The 15,349-nt window shown below is 41.9% G+C and overlaps 1 protein-coding gene across 2 annotated transcripts in view; it reads left to right on the top strand.

The window, feature by feature from the left end:
- Positions 1-15,349, top strand: part of PTPRM (protein tyrosine phosphatase receptor type M) — a 745,004-nt gene that overhangs the window by 173,989 nt on the left and 555,666 nt on the right. For both annotated transcript variants that reach the window (XM_060028688.2, XM_060028687.2), the window contains exon 2: positions 8,194-8,316. In XM_060028688.2, the coding sequence (XP_059884671.1) occupies positions 8,194-8,316 (123 nt within the window). The remainder of the gene's footprint in view (positions 1-8,193; positions 8,317-15,349) is intronic.

Genomic DNA, 15,349 nt, shown 5'->3' with positions numbered 1-15,349 from the left:
GTATATGAAAACTGAGACAGGTCACAAATGATTTGGCTGTATCTGTACAATATTTTGGAGTAGAAATAACACCATTACCCATTTTTTAAAAAACAGATTTTCAGGGGCTTCTGTGGTGGCGCAGTGGTTGAGAGCCCGCCTGCCGATGCAGGGAACGCGGGTTCGTGTCCCAGTCCGGGAAGATCCCACATGCCATGGAGCGGCTGGGCCCGTGAGCCATGGCCTATGAGCCTGCGCATCCGGAGCCTGTGCTCCGCAACGGGAGAGGCCACAACAGTGAGAGGCCCGCATACCGCAAAACAAAACGAAACGAAACAAAACAAAACAAAAACCCAGATTTTGAGATGCATAAGAAAAATACATGGTTGGTTGTTGCCTTTTTAAAATCAGGCCTTTTTAAAAATTAGGAATTGATAGACTGATATGAAATGAAGAATGCAGTAAGTGTGATAAGCCATAGAAACTTGGACAAGACAACTCATATCCTTTGAATTGTATAAAGGATATCTATCGGCAAATAGCATTTTTTTACCGTAGAGTGCGGCATGAGCCATTTAAATGCCCGTGCCATGTGTAAAAACTGCTTGCTAGATTAAATTATGTGGAAGAGCGTTCTGTAATGCTTAGTGTCCGATTCACTAATCATCAGTGGGGCATTCAAAGTTTAAGAGGCATTGTATGCTTTCATTGTTGGCAGGCAATTAAATGTAGATGTCACTGGGATTGATTTACAAGAAGAAAGCAGTGGCTTAGCTGTATTGGTGCAGGGTTTTTTTTCACTCTTAAAACAGTTATGTATATTATAGCTCACTTCTGTTTATCCTTTGAAAAATGTAGTTTATAGCCATTTGTCTCACAGTTCTAAATTTGAAATAAATGGAAAGGACCACCTGAGATTATGTGTATTTTAGGAAAATAGAGCATATAACATTAATTCTTTTAGCACTAGTTTTTGATCTGCCCTCTCTGTAGAGAGTCCCGTTTAATACTTTATGCATTTGATAAAGGCTGCCTTAAATGGGGTCACTCTGTATTTAGAACAAATGAGAAAAATGTTCCAGAAATCTCCTCAAGGAGTATTACAGTCTTTTTACAAAATGACTTTTAAAAGGGCTGTAATTATAACAAGGAGAATGATTGCCGGAGTATATAAATCAATTTAACCTGTTAAAGTCAGAACAACTCAAAATGTGTGTGAATCTTACAAAGAGTGTGAAATTGACATTGGATTGTCCTCCATTAGCTCCTTAGAAACGGCACTTTCAGGAGCTTATTTACAATGCAATTCATGTAACAATCATCGTATCAATACTACAGGTTGCTGTTTACTTATTTTACAGGGGCGGATTAAGGGTGAAGATGTGTAGACTTGAGAGAGTATGAACTCTGGACGCAGACTCTGCTTGGACTGCGAGTCCTACACCAAACTCTGCGTGACGTGGGCGATATTTGACCGCGCCAAACCGCCATCTGTAAAAACAGGGCTGTGTCCATCAAGGTCCAATCAGGAGACAGAGAACAGGCAGTAATTTGAACAGGGAGAGTTTAATATAAAGAATGTAACAGCAGATTAGAATGGAGAGGTTGGCTGGTGGAAAGCGTGCTCTAAAGAATAAAGGAATAGCAGATGTGAGGGGCGGCCCCTGCTCCAGGGCAGAAATGAAGTCCAAGGAGAAGATCCATCCGGAGCTGAGATCCAGGGCCCGGTGGATGGCAGGGAAGTCACTGTGGGGCCACACGCATAGAACTTGGAGGAAACGTGTCCTCTAGGGCAGCCGGGAAAGCTGTTCATAGGGGTGTCCTTCTGGGGCCGTCTCTCACAGAGTCGCAGAGGGGAGCTCTGGCAAGCGCTGTCTGCAGGGCCTTGCTGGCCACTGTGCACTGGAGAAGCTGGGCCTGGGAAGCCCCTGCCTTGTGGGCCTGGGGCTCCTGAAGCTGTGTGCTAGGGAGCCTTCCAGGGACCTCTGCAAGCGCCATCCTTCCTCCTGGACCCTCTACTGGCAAAGCTTAAAGTCTTGCCAGCTGGGACAGGAAGTGTATTCAGAGGGCCTGGCTATATTTTTGCAGAGGAAGCAATGAAAAGTGAGTTTAGGGCTCAGAGGTAATACATCAATACTTGGCAAAAGGATATTGATGCCCGCCTTTAGACTTCGTGAGATTAAATAATACACGTAGACATTTGCGTGGGTTTTGTTATGTGACAGTTTCTTTGATCAGACGTATTGAGACCACAGTCTTACACTGGTTGTGACGATTAAACGAAGTAATGACTGTCTGTTGTCTGAAGCAGAGTCTGGCTGGCATGTAGCGGATGTTCGGGAAATGTTTGCAGATCACATGGTGCTCACATCATAGAGTTGACTAGTAACTTCAAGCTGAACAGAGGGTCCCAGGTAATGGTTCTCACCCTGAGACCTTAAAGGCTACAGGTAGCACCCTTTGATGGATCGTGAAGTCCGTTTTGTGGACCCAGACCCAACCTTTTACAAAATCGAATAGAACAGAAATGAAAAAGGCCAGTGTATCTCAGTGGCCATAAATGTGGCTTGTGAAGTGTACATATACATGTGCTGGGTTACGATGTCATGACTGTGGGTCACAATAAAAAAAAAATTGCTTAAATACTGCTCTACAGAGTGCGCTCTAATCCTTGTCCGTTTGGTTTCCTTTGTCTTCTCTCTAGTCCTGAAGGTTTAGTAGGATGTAGAATGGTCATGTGAAAGAACTTATAAGGTTTCCTTTGGGGAAAAAGTGGACCATCCTCTCCTTTATAGCTCCTGTCCTAATGATGTCATGCTACTTTTGGATCTACTGAATAATTCTCTGCTGTTCCAAAAAAAGAAGAAAGATAAATTCCCTCCAATATGCAAATGACAATATTTTATTTTCATAAATCATGGATGACCTTTATAGACAACTAGCCTTCCTATCTAATTATGGTCGGGAAAAAAATAAGAGTTCAACTTTTCTAAAACAAAAGTCATAATTTGTGGAGACTTCATTAACGTTTAACTGGCTTATAGTTTTCAACCATAATAAAACATGAACATGTTCAATGATTTAGTCACATTTGGAGCTGATTCATCTTGGAATACACCAGGACAGGACTGGGTATTTTGTGGGGCTCAACTGAGGTAGTTTTCATTGTTTAAGTGGATAGTACCTTACACTTAGAAAAAAATTTTAAGCAAAATTATTGCAGCCAAATTCTGCATAGAATTTTGGGAAATTCATTACCCATTTTTCTGAAGAAGCATTTATTGGGTACCTACCATGTACCGGCTCTAGGAAATGTCAAGACGACTAGGAGTTATCATCAAAATGACTTTGAGCAGAATTCCTAAGCTTTTAGACACCCGTTCCTTTTAAACTCCATAGTTTTCATGAAAAAAAAAATAACATGGTTTCATCTGATTTCTAAAGCGCGTGGCATCACGCTTCAGTAATAGCACAGATAGCCTGTACTTTTTAGTTGGGGGGTAAATACTCAAACTCACGGCAGCCCATTAAGACTTTGTTGAGAGAAGCAATATTCATAAAGACTGTTTCAAAGAATATTACAGTTTTATCCTAGAATGCACTGAATCCACTAAATCACGTTTATCCAATCAAAGTTGGATGCCGTGCTATCCTGACATGTTACTGAATAAACCCTAAAACCCATTGCTTTGCTGTGGTGACCGCCCCTGAGAACTATGTTCATTAACTCATGTTGATTGTTTCATACGAGGGCCCTGGGAACATATTTCCCTCTGGATTTAGGATTAGGAGTTGTGTTTCTTTCAAGTTTTCAGTTTGGGAGATAGTGTCGCATAGTGTTCAGAATATGGGTTTGAAAGACAGGATCCCTGGGTACAAATCTCTGCATCACTGTCTTCCAGCTTTGGGACCTTGTGTGCAAGCTCTGTAACCCTTCTGTGCCTCAGTTTCTGTGTGTGTAAAACTAGTACCTTGGTACCTACTTTATAGGCTTGGCCTGAGGATTAAACACGTCCCCAGTGAATATAAGCCCCTGTTATTAGTTTTGGTATTAATGTTATCATCTCATAGATACTGTGAATTGTGTAATCATTTTTTCCTCTTGGCACTGGCTACCCCAAAGCTTACAGTGAAATGTGTGGCCAATGCCCCGTGAATGAGCCTAGTGATATTTTTTATTACTTGGCGATAATGGTGGAGTCCTAGTTATGATCCTGATATCATCTTGTCCTTTTTTTTTTTTTTCCTGCTCTACTTTCCTTGCTTTTTAACTTTCACTTCTCCTCAATTTTATCAATTTAATTGTCATGTTATTGTGCACTGCCTGTCCTGGAACAGGCCATACAATCATCATTCTTGGTCAGAAGCCATCATCCTTGTTGTCCATTACCTGGGTATTTGACACCCATTGACACTTCCTTTCACATAATAACTCCTTCTTATTCCAGCACAAGTTGTGTGTTGTGTTCAAATTTGCTAAGGAAAAGCCTTTCTCAAGGTATGATGGAAGCAGGTGGGCAGGCACGTGTGTGTGTGTGTGTGTGTATTTATGTAAGAGAGAGAGAATAAGAGTGATGCAGGCCACCACCCACCCGGCTTGCATCACCTTTCCTCCATCTCTTGTATGACCTTTGGTTTAGTCCTGATTCCCCTCCACAAAAGAGAAATAATTTACCTTGATTGAGGGGTGAATATGGCCCAGCCATGAGCTGCTGGGCATCGGTCCAAGTAAGACAATTCTGGGGAAACCTTGGCAATTCGTTGCTAACTGTATGCCTCTACATGATGGCAAACGGTCTGTGTTATCCTGAAAAATGCAGGAGACTTATTTTTGGAAATGCTTCATTTCATGATGTTTCAGGGACTTTGCTCCCTTATCACATTCTTCACTGGCCCTAAGGCACTCACTTGAAAAGCCCAGCTGGCCTCTGTTCTTTGCTCCTGTAGTGCCACAGAAGAGCCCACACACTTCACCTCTTTACAAAGTACACATTAAATTTTCCAATTCTGTGTTCCAACTCTTTGCAATGGAGTGAACTCCTCAGAGTCCTTGTAGGAGGTACAGACGGCAAGGACAATTTAAGATCTAGTAATAGCTGGTACTGGTGGACTTGCCTGACTCTGTTAGACCAGCCACACTTGCTGCCTTACTGATTCATCAGAAACACCAGGTGAGGGACATGTTATGTTTGTTTTATAGGTAAAGACATTGGGGTTCCGAGAGGCTAAAGGATTTGTCTACAAACACAAAGCCAGCAGGGCAAGAATGAGGAAGCGCCAGGCGTCTGACCCCGGAACCGGTTCACTTCACCTCTACGCAATGTTGCCTTGAAACCTAAAACCTTCATTTTGCTCTCTTGAGTTGGTTATATCCCATTGCTTTTTACCTTAATTGCCTTATTTTAGCTCAATAAACCACCTTTGCTATTTTAGGGTCTTGAATCTGTTGGATGAAGGCCAGTAGTGGATCTGAAAATTGATGTGCAGGGGGCCATATCTTTGGGCAACAGGAAATTCACAGTCTGTCCTATTTTCCAGTGTTTCCATAATCCTAGATGGGTCTACGAGGAACCATGGCATTCTTTTTATGTTTCCTTTCAAGTGATAAAAACAGCTTTATGTAATGGGAAAATTATATCCTTGCACCAATGTTGTATTAGTCTTTGGGGTTTGCTGTCAGTCATGCAAGCTCTCGCCTTTATATTTGGTTATATCTGCAGTGCCAAGAATTGTTTCCTAAACCAGATCTTTAACCAGACTTGAGCTGTTTTGCAGATGCCCCCCGCCCCCCGCCCCCCGCAAGCTATTTCTCACTGTTTAAGATTGCACTGCAGGACTTTCATCAAAGTGCTATCTATGCTTCTATTTGGGGGGGGGTTCCCTTTTCTGTCAAAATTCATGGTTCTTTCATTCTTTTGAATATTATTAGTGCTACTGCTGTTTGGGCTTATTCCTACAGCACTGAAGCTATTTTCTATATCAAAATTAGGATTTGCAGCCAAGGGAGAATATTTCTCATAAATGTTTGCATGGCCTTCTAACATTTCTTATCCCAAATTGGAAAGTTGTTAGTATTATGTGCTTAAAACAAATCCTCTGTGTTTCTGGACTTGTTAAAGCTGAGTAAGAGGGAAGTATAAATTACCAATTGTTGTCAAGGTGAAGTATTGAGTTAATGCTGTATCTTTATAATGAGTTTTCTGTTCCCAGCAGAATGTTTAATTGGCCAGTTCTGTTAAAAGTGTTACAGAGGATGGTGTCCAGGGCCACTGATTTCACCATCATGCCTAGAGCCAGTGACTAAGACAAAAGCAGAAAGCTGGGGGACACCTCTTAAAATGGCCCGAGGAAAATGGCCCGAGATCCCTTGTCTCTGCCCTGTTGAACATTTTTTCTCAGTGATTTGGAGGCAGACAGAAAGCATGCTTAATCAAATTGGCAAATCACCCAAGTCTAGGTAGGAAGACTGACACCCAAATGGCAAAATCAGGATCCCAAAAACTCTCAACAGGCTGGAGAGATGCCCTGCAAACATTATATGGGGTTTAGAAAGGATAAATGTACAGAAAGTCACTTCCCTTATTGCAAAGGGGAGAAATGGCTCCATGGCAGTGGTATAAGGAAGACATGTGGGATTCCAGGCTCTAGGAATCTCGGGATAGACCAGCAGTCAGCTCAGACTGTTGACAGTCTGAGGTCAAGGGAAGTAGCCAGTTGAATTCGGGCTGCAGTACTGGGAGTCATTGGTTTGGAAGAGTGCTGATGAACTGGACAGTGTTCAGAACACCTGCCAGGATGGCAAACATCTGAGAACCTTGTAGTGGGAGGGAGGGAGGGGGAGCAAAGCATGTTTTGCCTGGAGAAGCAAAAATATAGAACTTGATGGCTCTTTTCAAATAGTTAGCGTTCCCGTGTAAGAGCTGAGATTTTTTCACTGTTTCTTCACAGGGAAGAGCTGAGATAAATGGGTATACATTTCAAGAAGCAGTGTTTGGGCCTTTTTAAGGGGAATTGTCTACATGTGAGGTATGCTTTTCTAAATGCTGGGTGCCCACCTGTTCGGAAGCTGTCTGTCTAGAAGGTTGTAGAACTGATGGAAGCATGTGGATGGAAATTGGACCAGGTGACCCTACCTCTGAGTTTGTGCAGTTGCTTTATTATTATTGTTTTATTTATTTTCTTGCTGCCAGGGCATACAGTACAGCCATAGGGTAATTATATTCTTATGTTTGTGTTTTCTTGACCAGACCCTTAATTCTCATCATTGGCAAGTGATTATAATTAATCTTTTAAATTGATATAATTAATAGCATTATATAATGGGCAGTAGCATTTTCATGATATTAAGGTGATTGATATAATCCTTCACTTTGACAATGTGAAACATTGGGGGAAAGATTTGATGCTATAATAATTTAAAGTCAACAGGAGACACTTAAGAAGATGTGGGGTGGGACTTAAAATCATCACAGTGCCCAGGGTGCTGCAACAGCGGACCTGCTTTGCATATACTGCATTTTCTTTTATTCTTTGTTTAAGTTGCTTTATTTTTAGCATCGACATCAAGCAGTTGTTTACCACATGTGTAGTTGTGAATTTATTCTTGCCTTTCAAAATTGTGTGGACTGTAGGCAAATTTATAATCTCTTTTAATTTTGAGACCTCAAATCTCCAAAGTATTAAAGCAAAACCTGTTTCTATGTTCGATTCAGAATAATCCTTAGAAAAATATTTTGCAAGCTAGGTCCATAATATTTACTGTGTTTTGTCCTCTACCAGTGGTATGGTGGAAGTATCTCTCTTCATTTTTTTGGACAAATCATAATGGGTTTTTTTTTTCTATTGAAAACACATTGAACACCTAGGATGGTTCTATTAAAGTTTTGAACACAAGATCAATTATGCCTAATTCATATGAATCTGGAGAATATGGGTTATAAATCTGCTTAGGTCTTACTTTCAGTTGGATTGTACAGACGTTGGATTCTTTTGGGAGAACAGTATAATATAGAATTATTGACAAGGCATGGTGAATACTCAGCTAGCGCTTCGCAAGGACGCAATGGGGTCAGGATCCACAGTTCCTGAGCAAAAAGGCCAAATCAAATCGCTTTGAGCATCGAGTAGGTTTATGGTTCCCTGCAGTCATCATAGCTTACCCCAGACCTCTGGTCATTATTTATTAATGCTACTCTTCCTTCTTTTACATTTTAGGTGGTTGCCTCTTTGATGAGCCTTATAGCACGTGTGGATACAGTCAGGCTGAAGATGATGACTTCAACTGGGAACAAGTGAACACCTTGACCAAACCAACCTCTGATCCATGGATGCCATCAGGTTTGCTTTTAAAGTTCCCTTTTTAAAACCAAAGGTGCACAGGAGTCTTAATCACAGTAAATGTTCACTGGGTATTGGTTGAATGAGTGAGGGTGTTGGTCTTGGAGTTTGGTGGCAAAGGCTGATTAGCTGGTGGGGATGGTATGTGAGGACCAATGACAAAGAGTTGACCCTTGTATCTCTCCCTTTAAAAGGTAAAGCTTACTTCCTTTATTGTTAGATACACCTGAGCTAGATTAATGGCCATTACCCAATTGATCCTTTCCCAAGTAGCAGAACATATGGGAAATAGATCGACGTCTCTTCTGGCAGATGAGTTTGGTGATTGGAACTCTAGCTGGGGAATCCAAATAACAAAGTCTCCATCACAGATAGACCTTGGGAGGTGACTCATCTGGCACCTGGGGGATCTGGAGGTTACTAGTGATCTTCAAAGCATTCTGATAAAATGGTTTTGCATGCATGTGGATCCTTTTTCCACTGTAGAAGCACTTAGTAAATTTTCTGATGAGTGAGAAAGATTTGATCCACTGAACACCAGCAAGAGTTCTACTTCCTTAGTTGGAAGATCAGGAAGATGGTGACTCATGGACTCTAATCAGATTGGCGCTTGATCATTTTAATAGACACCATTTTTAGGCTGTGGTGTTGCATATCCATTTAAAATTTTAGATTTGCAGATTCACTTGACAGATGGGGTGATGACTGTGTCCCATTCAGGATTCAAACTGGAAGATACGAGGGAGGGGGAGGTATAGCTTCTTGTTACCATCTTGTCCTTGAAGGAGGGGGAGGTGTAGCTTCTTGTTACCATCTTGTCCTTTACTTCTTTCTGATGTCCCATAATACCATCTCAGACCAAGATGTCCAAGCTTCAAATATAGAAAGGATGGGTTTCTAGTAGAGGCCATTACAAAAATGGTTACACGTATCAGAGACCAGTTGCACCCTGGAATAGTCAGTTGGGTAATTGAAGCAACACAGGAAGAGTGACCTTGCAAGTATTTGGCCTTTGAAGGCCCTCCTGCCTTTGGAAGAATGAAGTGGGGGCATTAAACATTCTGCTTGAATTTATTTTTCTTCTGTTGACTAATAGAATACTTGGTGATATATATTAGGACTTTGTAACTTAAGATCTCTGAATGTTATCTCTTCTAACACTTTTGTCAATTCCATCTGGTTTCTGATGGTTACATAAGATGTATCCTCAACACCTACCCCCAAACAGGTGCAAGTTTTGGGTTAGGGTTAGGACATGTGGGTGGTTTGGGTATCAGCAGGTCTGGAGGGAGTTGGGGGAAGACTAGCAGTGGGTCGTCTCTCCTCTGACTCTGCCTATGGACATGGGTCCAGATAAGGCTCCTGAAAATGGATAGTTCTTCCACAACATGAAAATGTTTACCAAGGGCTTCGCTGGTGGCGCAGTGGTTGAGAGTCCGCCTACCGATGCAGGGGGTCCGGGAGGATCCCACATGCTGCGGAGCGGCTGGGCCCGTGAGCCATGGCCACTGAGCCTGCGCTGTGCTCCGCAACGGGAGAGGCCACAACAGTGAGAGGCCTGCGTACCACACACACACAAAAAAAATGTTTACCCAAACTGCAAATACGTGTATTTTTTCCTACTATTTATTAAACAAACTTTAGTTATTAAAAAAAAATTCTTTGAGCCCTAGTGTATACTAATCATGATTACTGAGGGAGATGAAGGATTATGAAATGATTCTTTCTAGGAACTTACCTACTTGGGAAAGAAGGTTACAAAAATACAACTAGCAAGCAATCTAAAAGTGCATAGAATTAAGTGTGGTATAGACTAGAAGTATTCTAAGAGCAGTTTTCTTACTGTAAGCCCAGTGTTTTTGGAGGACGTGGACTTGGGCCCAGCTGACCTACCCTCCAAAAGTGAGAAGTTAAGTTCTCAATGAAATGTCATTGTTAGAAGTTACCGTCTTGTAAACGTGCATATACTATCCTGAGGTATGGATGTGAAAACTGAGTTTCCAATATGTCTATACAGCCATGAGTTTTAAATACTCTTCAATTTCAGGATTTTGCCTCTTCTTCCTCCTCCCTTTTCATTAATAGGTATAAAATTTATTCCTTTCACAACCAAATTCCAAGGCTGGCCTTCGTACACTAAAACAGAAACTAGTTTTATGAATTTCTCAGGGTAAATGGGTGGCAAGATCAGATACGACCATAATTTTATAAGGGCTAATTTTTAAAAACCTTTATTTAAAATATTGTTGGATTTGTTCTCACATGTGTATTTGTATTTGGTCTTGCACGTGCAGGCTGGTTCTGTGATGCCTTAGACCCAGGGTTGGCAAACTATATCCTGCCAGCCACAGCCAGTTAGCTGCTGTTTTTTTGGTGTGGCTTACATGCTAGGAATGGTTTTTACATTTTTATTTTTTATTATTTTTTAAAAACTTTATTCACTTATTTATTTATTTACTTACTTACTTATGGCTGCATTGGGTCCTCGTTGCTGCGTGCAGGTCCCCTTTATGTGCGGCAAGCGGGGGCTACTCCTCGCCTAGGTGCGTGGGCCTCTCACTGCGGTGGCCTGTCCCATTGCAGAGCACAAGCTCCAGGCGCGTGGGCTTCAGTAGTTGTGGCACGCGGGCTCAGTAGTTGTGGGTCGCGGGCTCTAGAGCGCAGGCTCAGCAGCCATGGCACATGGGCTCAGCCACTCCGCGGCATGTGGGATGTTCCCAGACCAGGGCTCAAACCCGTGTCCCCTGCATTGGCAGGTGGACACCCAACCACTGTGCCACTAGGGAAGTCCCCGTTTTTACATGGTTTTATTTATTTATTTATTATAAATTTATTTATTTATTATTTTTGGCTGCGTTGGGTCTTCGTTGCAGCCCGTGGGCTGTTCTCTAGTTGCGGCGTGCAGGGGCTACTCTTCGTTGTTGTGTGCAGGCTTCTCATTGCGGTGACTTCTCTTGTTGTGGAACATGGGCTCTAGGCACGTGGGCTCAGTAGTTGTGGCTCGTGGGCTCTAGAGCACAGGCTTAGTAGCTGTGGCGCATGGGCTTAGTTGCTCCGCGGCATATGGGATCTCCCAGGACCAGGGATCAAACTTATGTCCCCTGCATTGGCAGGCGGATTCTTAACCACTGTGCCACCAGGGAAGTCCTAAATGGTTTTTTAAAATCAAAATAATAATAATACTATTTTGTGACACACGAAATTCCAATTTCAGTGTCCATAAACGAAGTTTTGTTGGCACACGGCCATGCCCATTTGTTACATATTGTCTGTGCCTGCTTTTGGGCCGCAGTGACAGAGCTGAGTAGTCTGAGTAGTTGGAACAGAGGCTGTAGGGTTCACAAAGCCTAGATATCTCGTTTCTGGACCTTTCCACAACAATTATACTAACCGCTGTCTTAGACCATTTTGGCATCAGCTTTAATTGTTGTTTTGGACTCCTGGCTTATATTGTAATGATTTTCTGTATTCATATTATAACTATTAACATAATAAACATTTTTTCACATTTTCTTTCACTTTCAGATGACTTCTTTTCCAAACATTGGGCTATTAAAATCAGTAAGAAAAAAAAATGTGATGATCAGGGATTTTCTCTATCTTTCCCATAAATTTGCTATCTATTGGAAAGCACCGTGACATTCTTTACTGTTTAGTACCAATATCCTTGTGGAACTCTTGTGATTCTAATAAGCAAATAATCTACCAAGATGAATTTAACAATTATGATGGTGATATAGACTAAAATTTTTACTCTGATTTTTAAATTTACTGTAATTAAAGTTTACTTTTTGTGTCTTTTTGGAAAATGATGCTTCAGTGTGCAGGGTTTGTTTCTCTGTATCTTCGTGTGTGAGGTTATTTTTTAACCACATTTAAACTATTTAAATACAGTCTGGAGCTTTATACAAGCTGGTTGATAACTATTCTGATGCTGTGATGTTAGCTATGGAAATACATAGTTAGGGAAAATAAATACCAAATGTCATTTAATTTTTTTGTATTTCAAGCCAACATTTATGTGATAGTTGATGATACTTTTGCAGCTAGCTCTGAACCACACAGTTTTCCTGGTGGTGAAAGCATGCTACATGTGATTTCTCTTTTATTGGAAAGCACGTGGTTCATTTCATATTCATTGAGCTCCATTAGCAATGGGCAACTCTCTTAAACTTTACCATAAGGATTATACTCTGAGCACAAGAACCCTTGATTAAGTAACCAAATGATAACCTGGTACATTTTGATAGTACCATTGCTTCTATCACTTTATATAGAGCAGTGCCTTGTATGATTATCCCTATAGACTAAGAAGTGTTTGATTAGGAGTGTTTCGTGGTGTAAAAACATGTGCACAGTTTGAGAATAGTTGATGTGTTTACATGTTGTTAAAGTATTCGTGTTTGGACCCTAGTGCTCCAGTTCTATGAAATGGATAGTTAACATATTCCACATCTTATGTATTAGAAAATGTGATCCTGTTTAATTTAAAAAATTAGCAATAAATTCATCCATAATATTACAAATGTAAAGGTAGCTTACAACCATAGCCATTTGATACTTATAAAATTGACATTTATTTATAACCCCTGTGGTCCCCGTAAAGCATCATACCTCTAAAAAGGCTGTAATGAAGTAAATTGGGCCCTAGTGCTGGGAGAATGTAATACTCTTCCAGGTTGTATAGTGCTCCTATACAGGTTGTATAGTGTGCATCCTGGGCAACCTCACTTGGCCTCCACATCTTGGTTTTACATAATGCAGATTGGGAGTGGTGGGGTTGCCGACCTTTGTGGAGATGTTGTGACTGAGGATTGAGTCATTTCCGAGGGTATCCATGTGAAAGGCAGAGAGAGGGCCACGCAAGATGAAGGAGCAACGTGGACTCTTAGTGTGATGCCCCAGAAAATGGAAAAAAAGTGACTGCATGTATTTGTTTTGGGAAAGATGATGGATTGACAGACAAAGGAATTGCAGTTTCCTCTTGGGGTGTGTTCACCAGGCATGTTTTCCTCCTGGGGAAGACGTCCTATGTATTCACACTTCAGGGCTTATGCAAAGTCTTCTGCTCTTTGAGTGACAAAGAGCAGAAAACTTTGGGCTTGAAAAGACATTTTTCCTCCTTAAATTTCAGTGTGTATCTAGTGAGTAATATTTTTGGCAAAGAACATTCGCACAGTTGTTTAATTATTTCTTTCATTCCTTGAATCTGTCAACATTCAACAAATATGTATTGAACACCTGCTACGTGCGAGGCATCGTTCAAGATGCTTGGGCTCCATTGCTGAACGAACCAAATAAGGATCCCCTCCCTGGCGATGCACCTACATTCTCAGTCTAGTGAGATCATTCTTGGATTGCCAAAAGATCAGATCCTGTGAGACCATGTTTCCCCTCATCAATTAATGACTTTCTAGATGTAAAAACGTAATACGAAATTTAGTTTATCAGACTCAGCACACCATAGCATCAAATTTAGCTTTCTTGGCTGTGCTGTGTCTTAAAAACACACAAAAAGCAAAAAGCAAGAGCAAAAACATTGAAATCCCAGGCAAGTGGCAGTGCAGTACCTTCTGATAATTCTCCCTCATAAACCAAAGTAATCTTGTACACGTACATGACTCCTAGCAGCTGACAAAAGTTGCTTCTTTGCTGTGTATCCTCTGATCCTCATGACGACCCTGGGAGATCAGACGGCGTTATATCTGTTTTACACCCAAGAGGACTGAAGTTCAGAGAAGATACACCTGCCCCAGGCTTATAGGAGAGAAAAGCCCCCATTTTTGCTTTTCTGAGTGCCAGGGAGGCAACTTCCCACCCGAGCACTTGCACCTAGTGAGGGGGGCACGGGCAGCCTTCCTCCCAGGTGGCAACTATTTGGATCTTCTGGAAATGAATTGGAAGGCTCTCCCCGTGGGGTTGCTGCCCACTCCCAGGTCAGATTCTGGCTCTGTGGCTTCACAGCTGTGGACCTTGGCCGACTCTTCAGCTGTCAGGTCCTCAGGCTCCTCATGGGTGTAGGATTAGTTCGTGATACATGTTCGTGGAGTGATGTCCGGGGGCCTGGCGCTAGGAGCTGGAGCGACAATAATGGAGTCTGTGCTCTTGCTGACTGTGAGGCATGCGGGCTGTGATAAGCAGACAGATTTAGAGTGTGATGGGGAGACATTCTAGGGCTGTGAAGAAAAACTAAATCAGGACAAGGGCTTAGTAAGGGATGGGAGCGGCAGATAGGAGCAGCCGCTCTGTGAGCAGAGATGGGGTCCCACCAGGGACAAGGAGGCCTGGAGGCTGAGTGGTCCACTCAGAGGGAAGAGCAGGGGCAGAGGCTGAGGCAGGGGGAACTCTGCCGGGGGAGGGGGCTGTCAGCCCTACAGGATCCCGAAGGTGTTGGAAAGGCATTTAGAACCTGCCTCATGGGGTTATTGACCAAGGGAGACAAAATTATCCACTTCAGAGACTTAGCCTCCTACCTGGCCCAGCACAGAATTCAAGAAACGTCCTCCTTTTATTACTAAGTAACTTTCCAGGAGCAGTTGGTAGGAATTCATCTTTTAGTTTAATTTGGACTCTCTGTGAAGCGGGCAGTTCATGCCGATTTCCTATTTTCCCTTCTAAGTGATACCAAATAAGAAACAAAAGGTATAGATCTTCATATAATTTTTGAATGGATCGAAAAGCAAGTTGAGAGAAGTCCATTAAAATATGAACTTTTTTTGCCAGGATGGTAGGATTGGAGGTAATTGTCCTGTCACTTCTACCTTACACATTTTCTTTATGATTAAGTGTAACTTTGTAATAAAAAGTATTATAAAATACCTTAAAAATGTGGGGGAGGTCTTTGAATTTGGTGTTATTTTAGTTGATTCTGAATATTTCTGCTCCAGACCTCAGGAAATGACACGTTTTATTGTCTTTGAGCATCTTATTCACGTGTCCCACAGTGAGGTCCCTGCCTGACATCCAAGGTGCAGGATGGTCCTTGATGAGCATCCTCTCTGCATCTCACTGATATCACCCTGGTGATGCTCAA

Source organism: Delphinus delphis, chromosome 13 (genome assembly GCF_949987515.2).
Source record: "Delphinus delphis chromosome 13, mDelDel1.2, whole genome shotgun sequence".
Taxonomy (NCBI): domain Eukaryota; kingdom Metazoa; phylum Chordata; class Mammalia; order Artiodactyla; family Delphinidae; genus Delphinus; species Delphinus delphis.
Note: the sequence above shows the minus strand (reverse complement) of the source record. Positions and strands in the feature narration are given on the sequence as shown.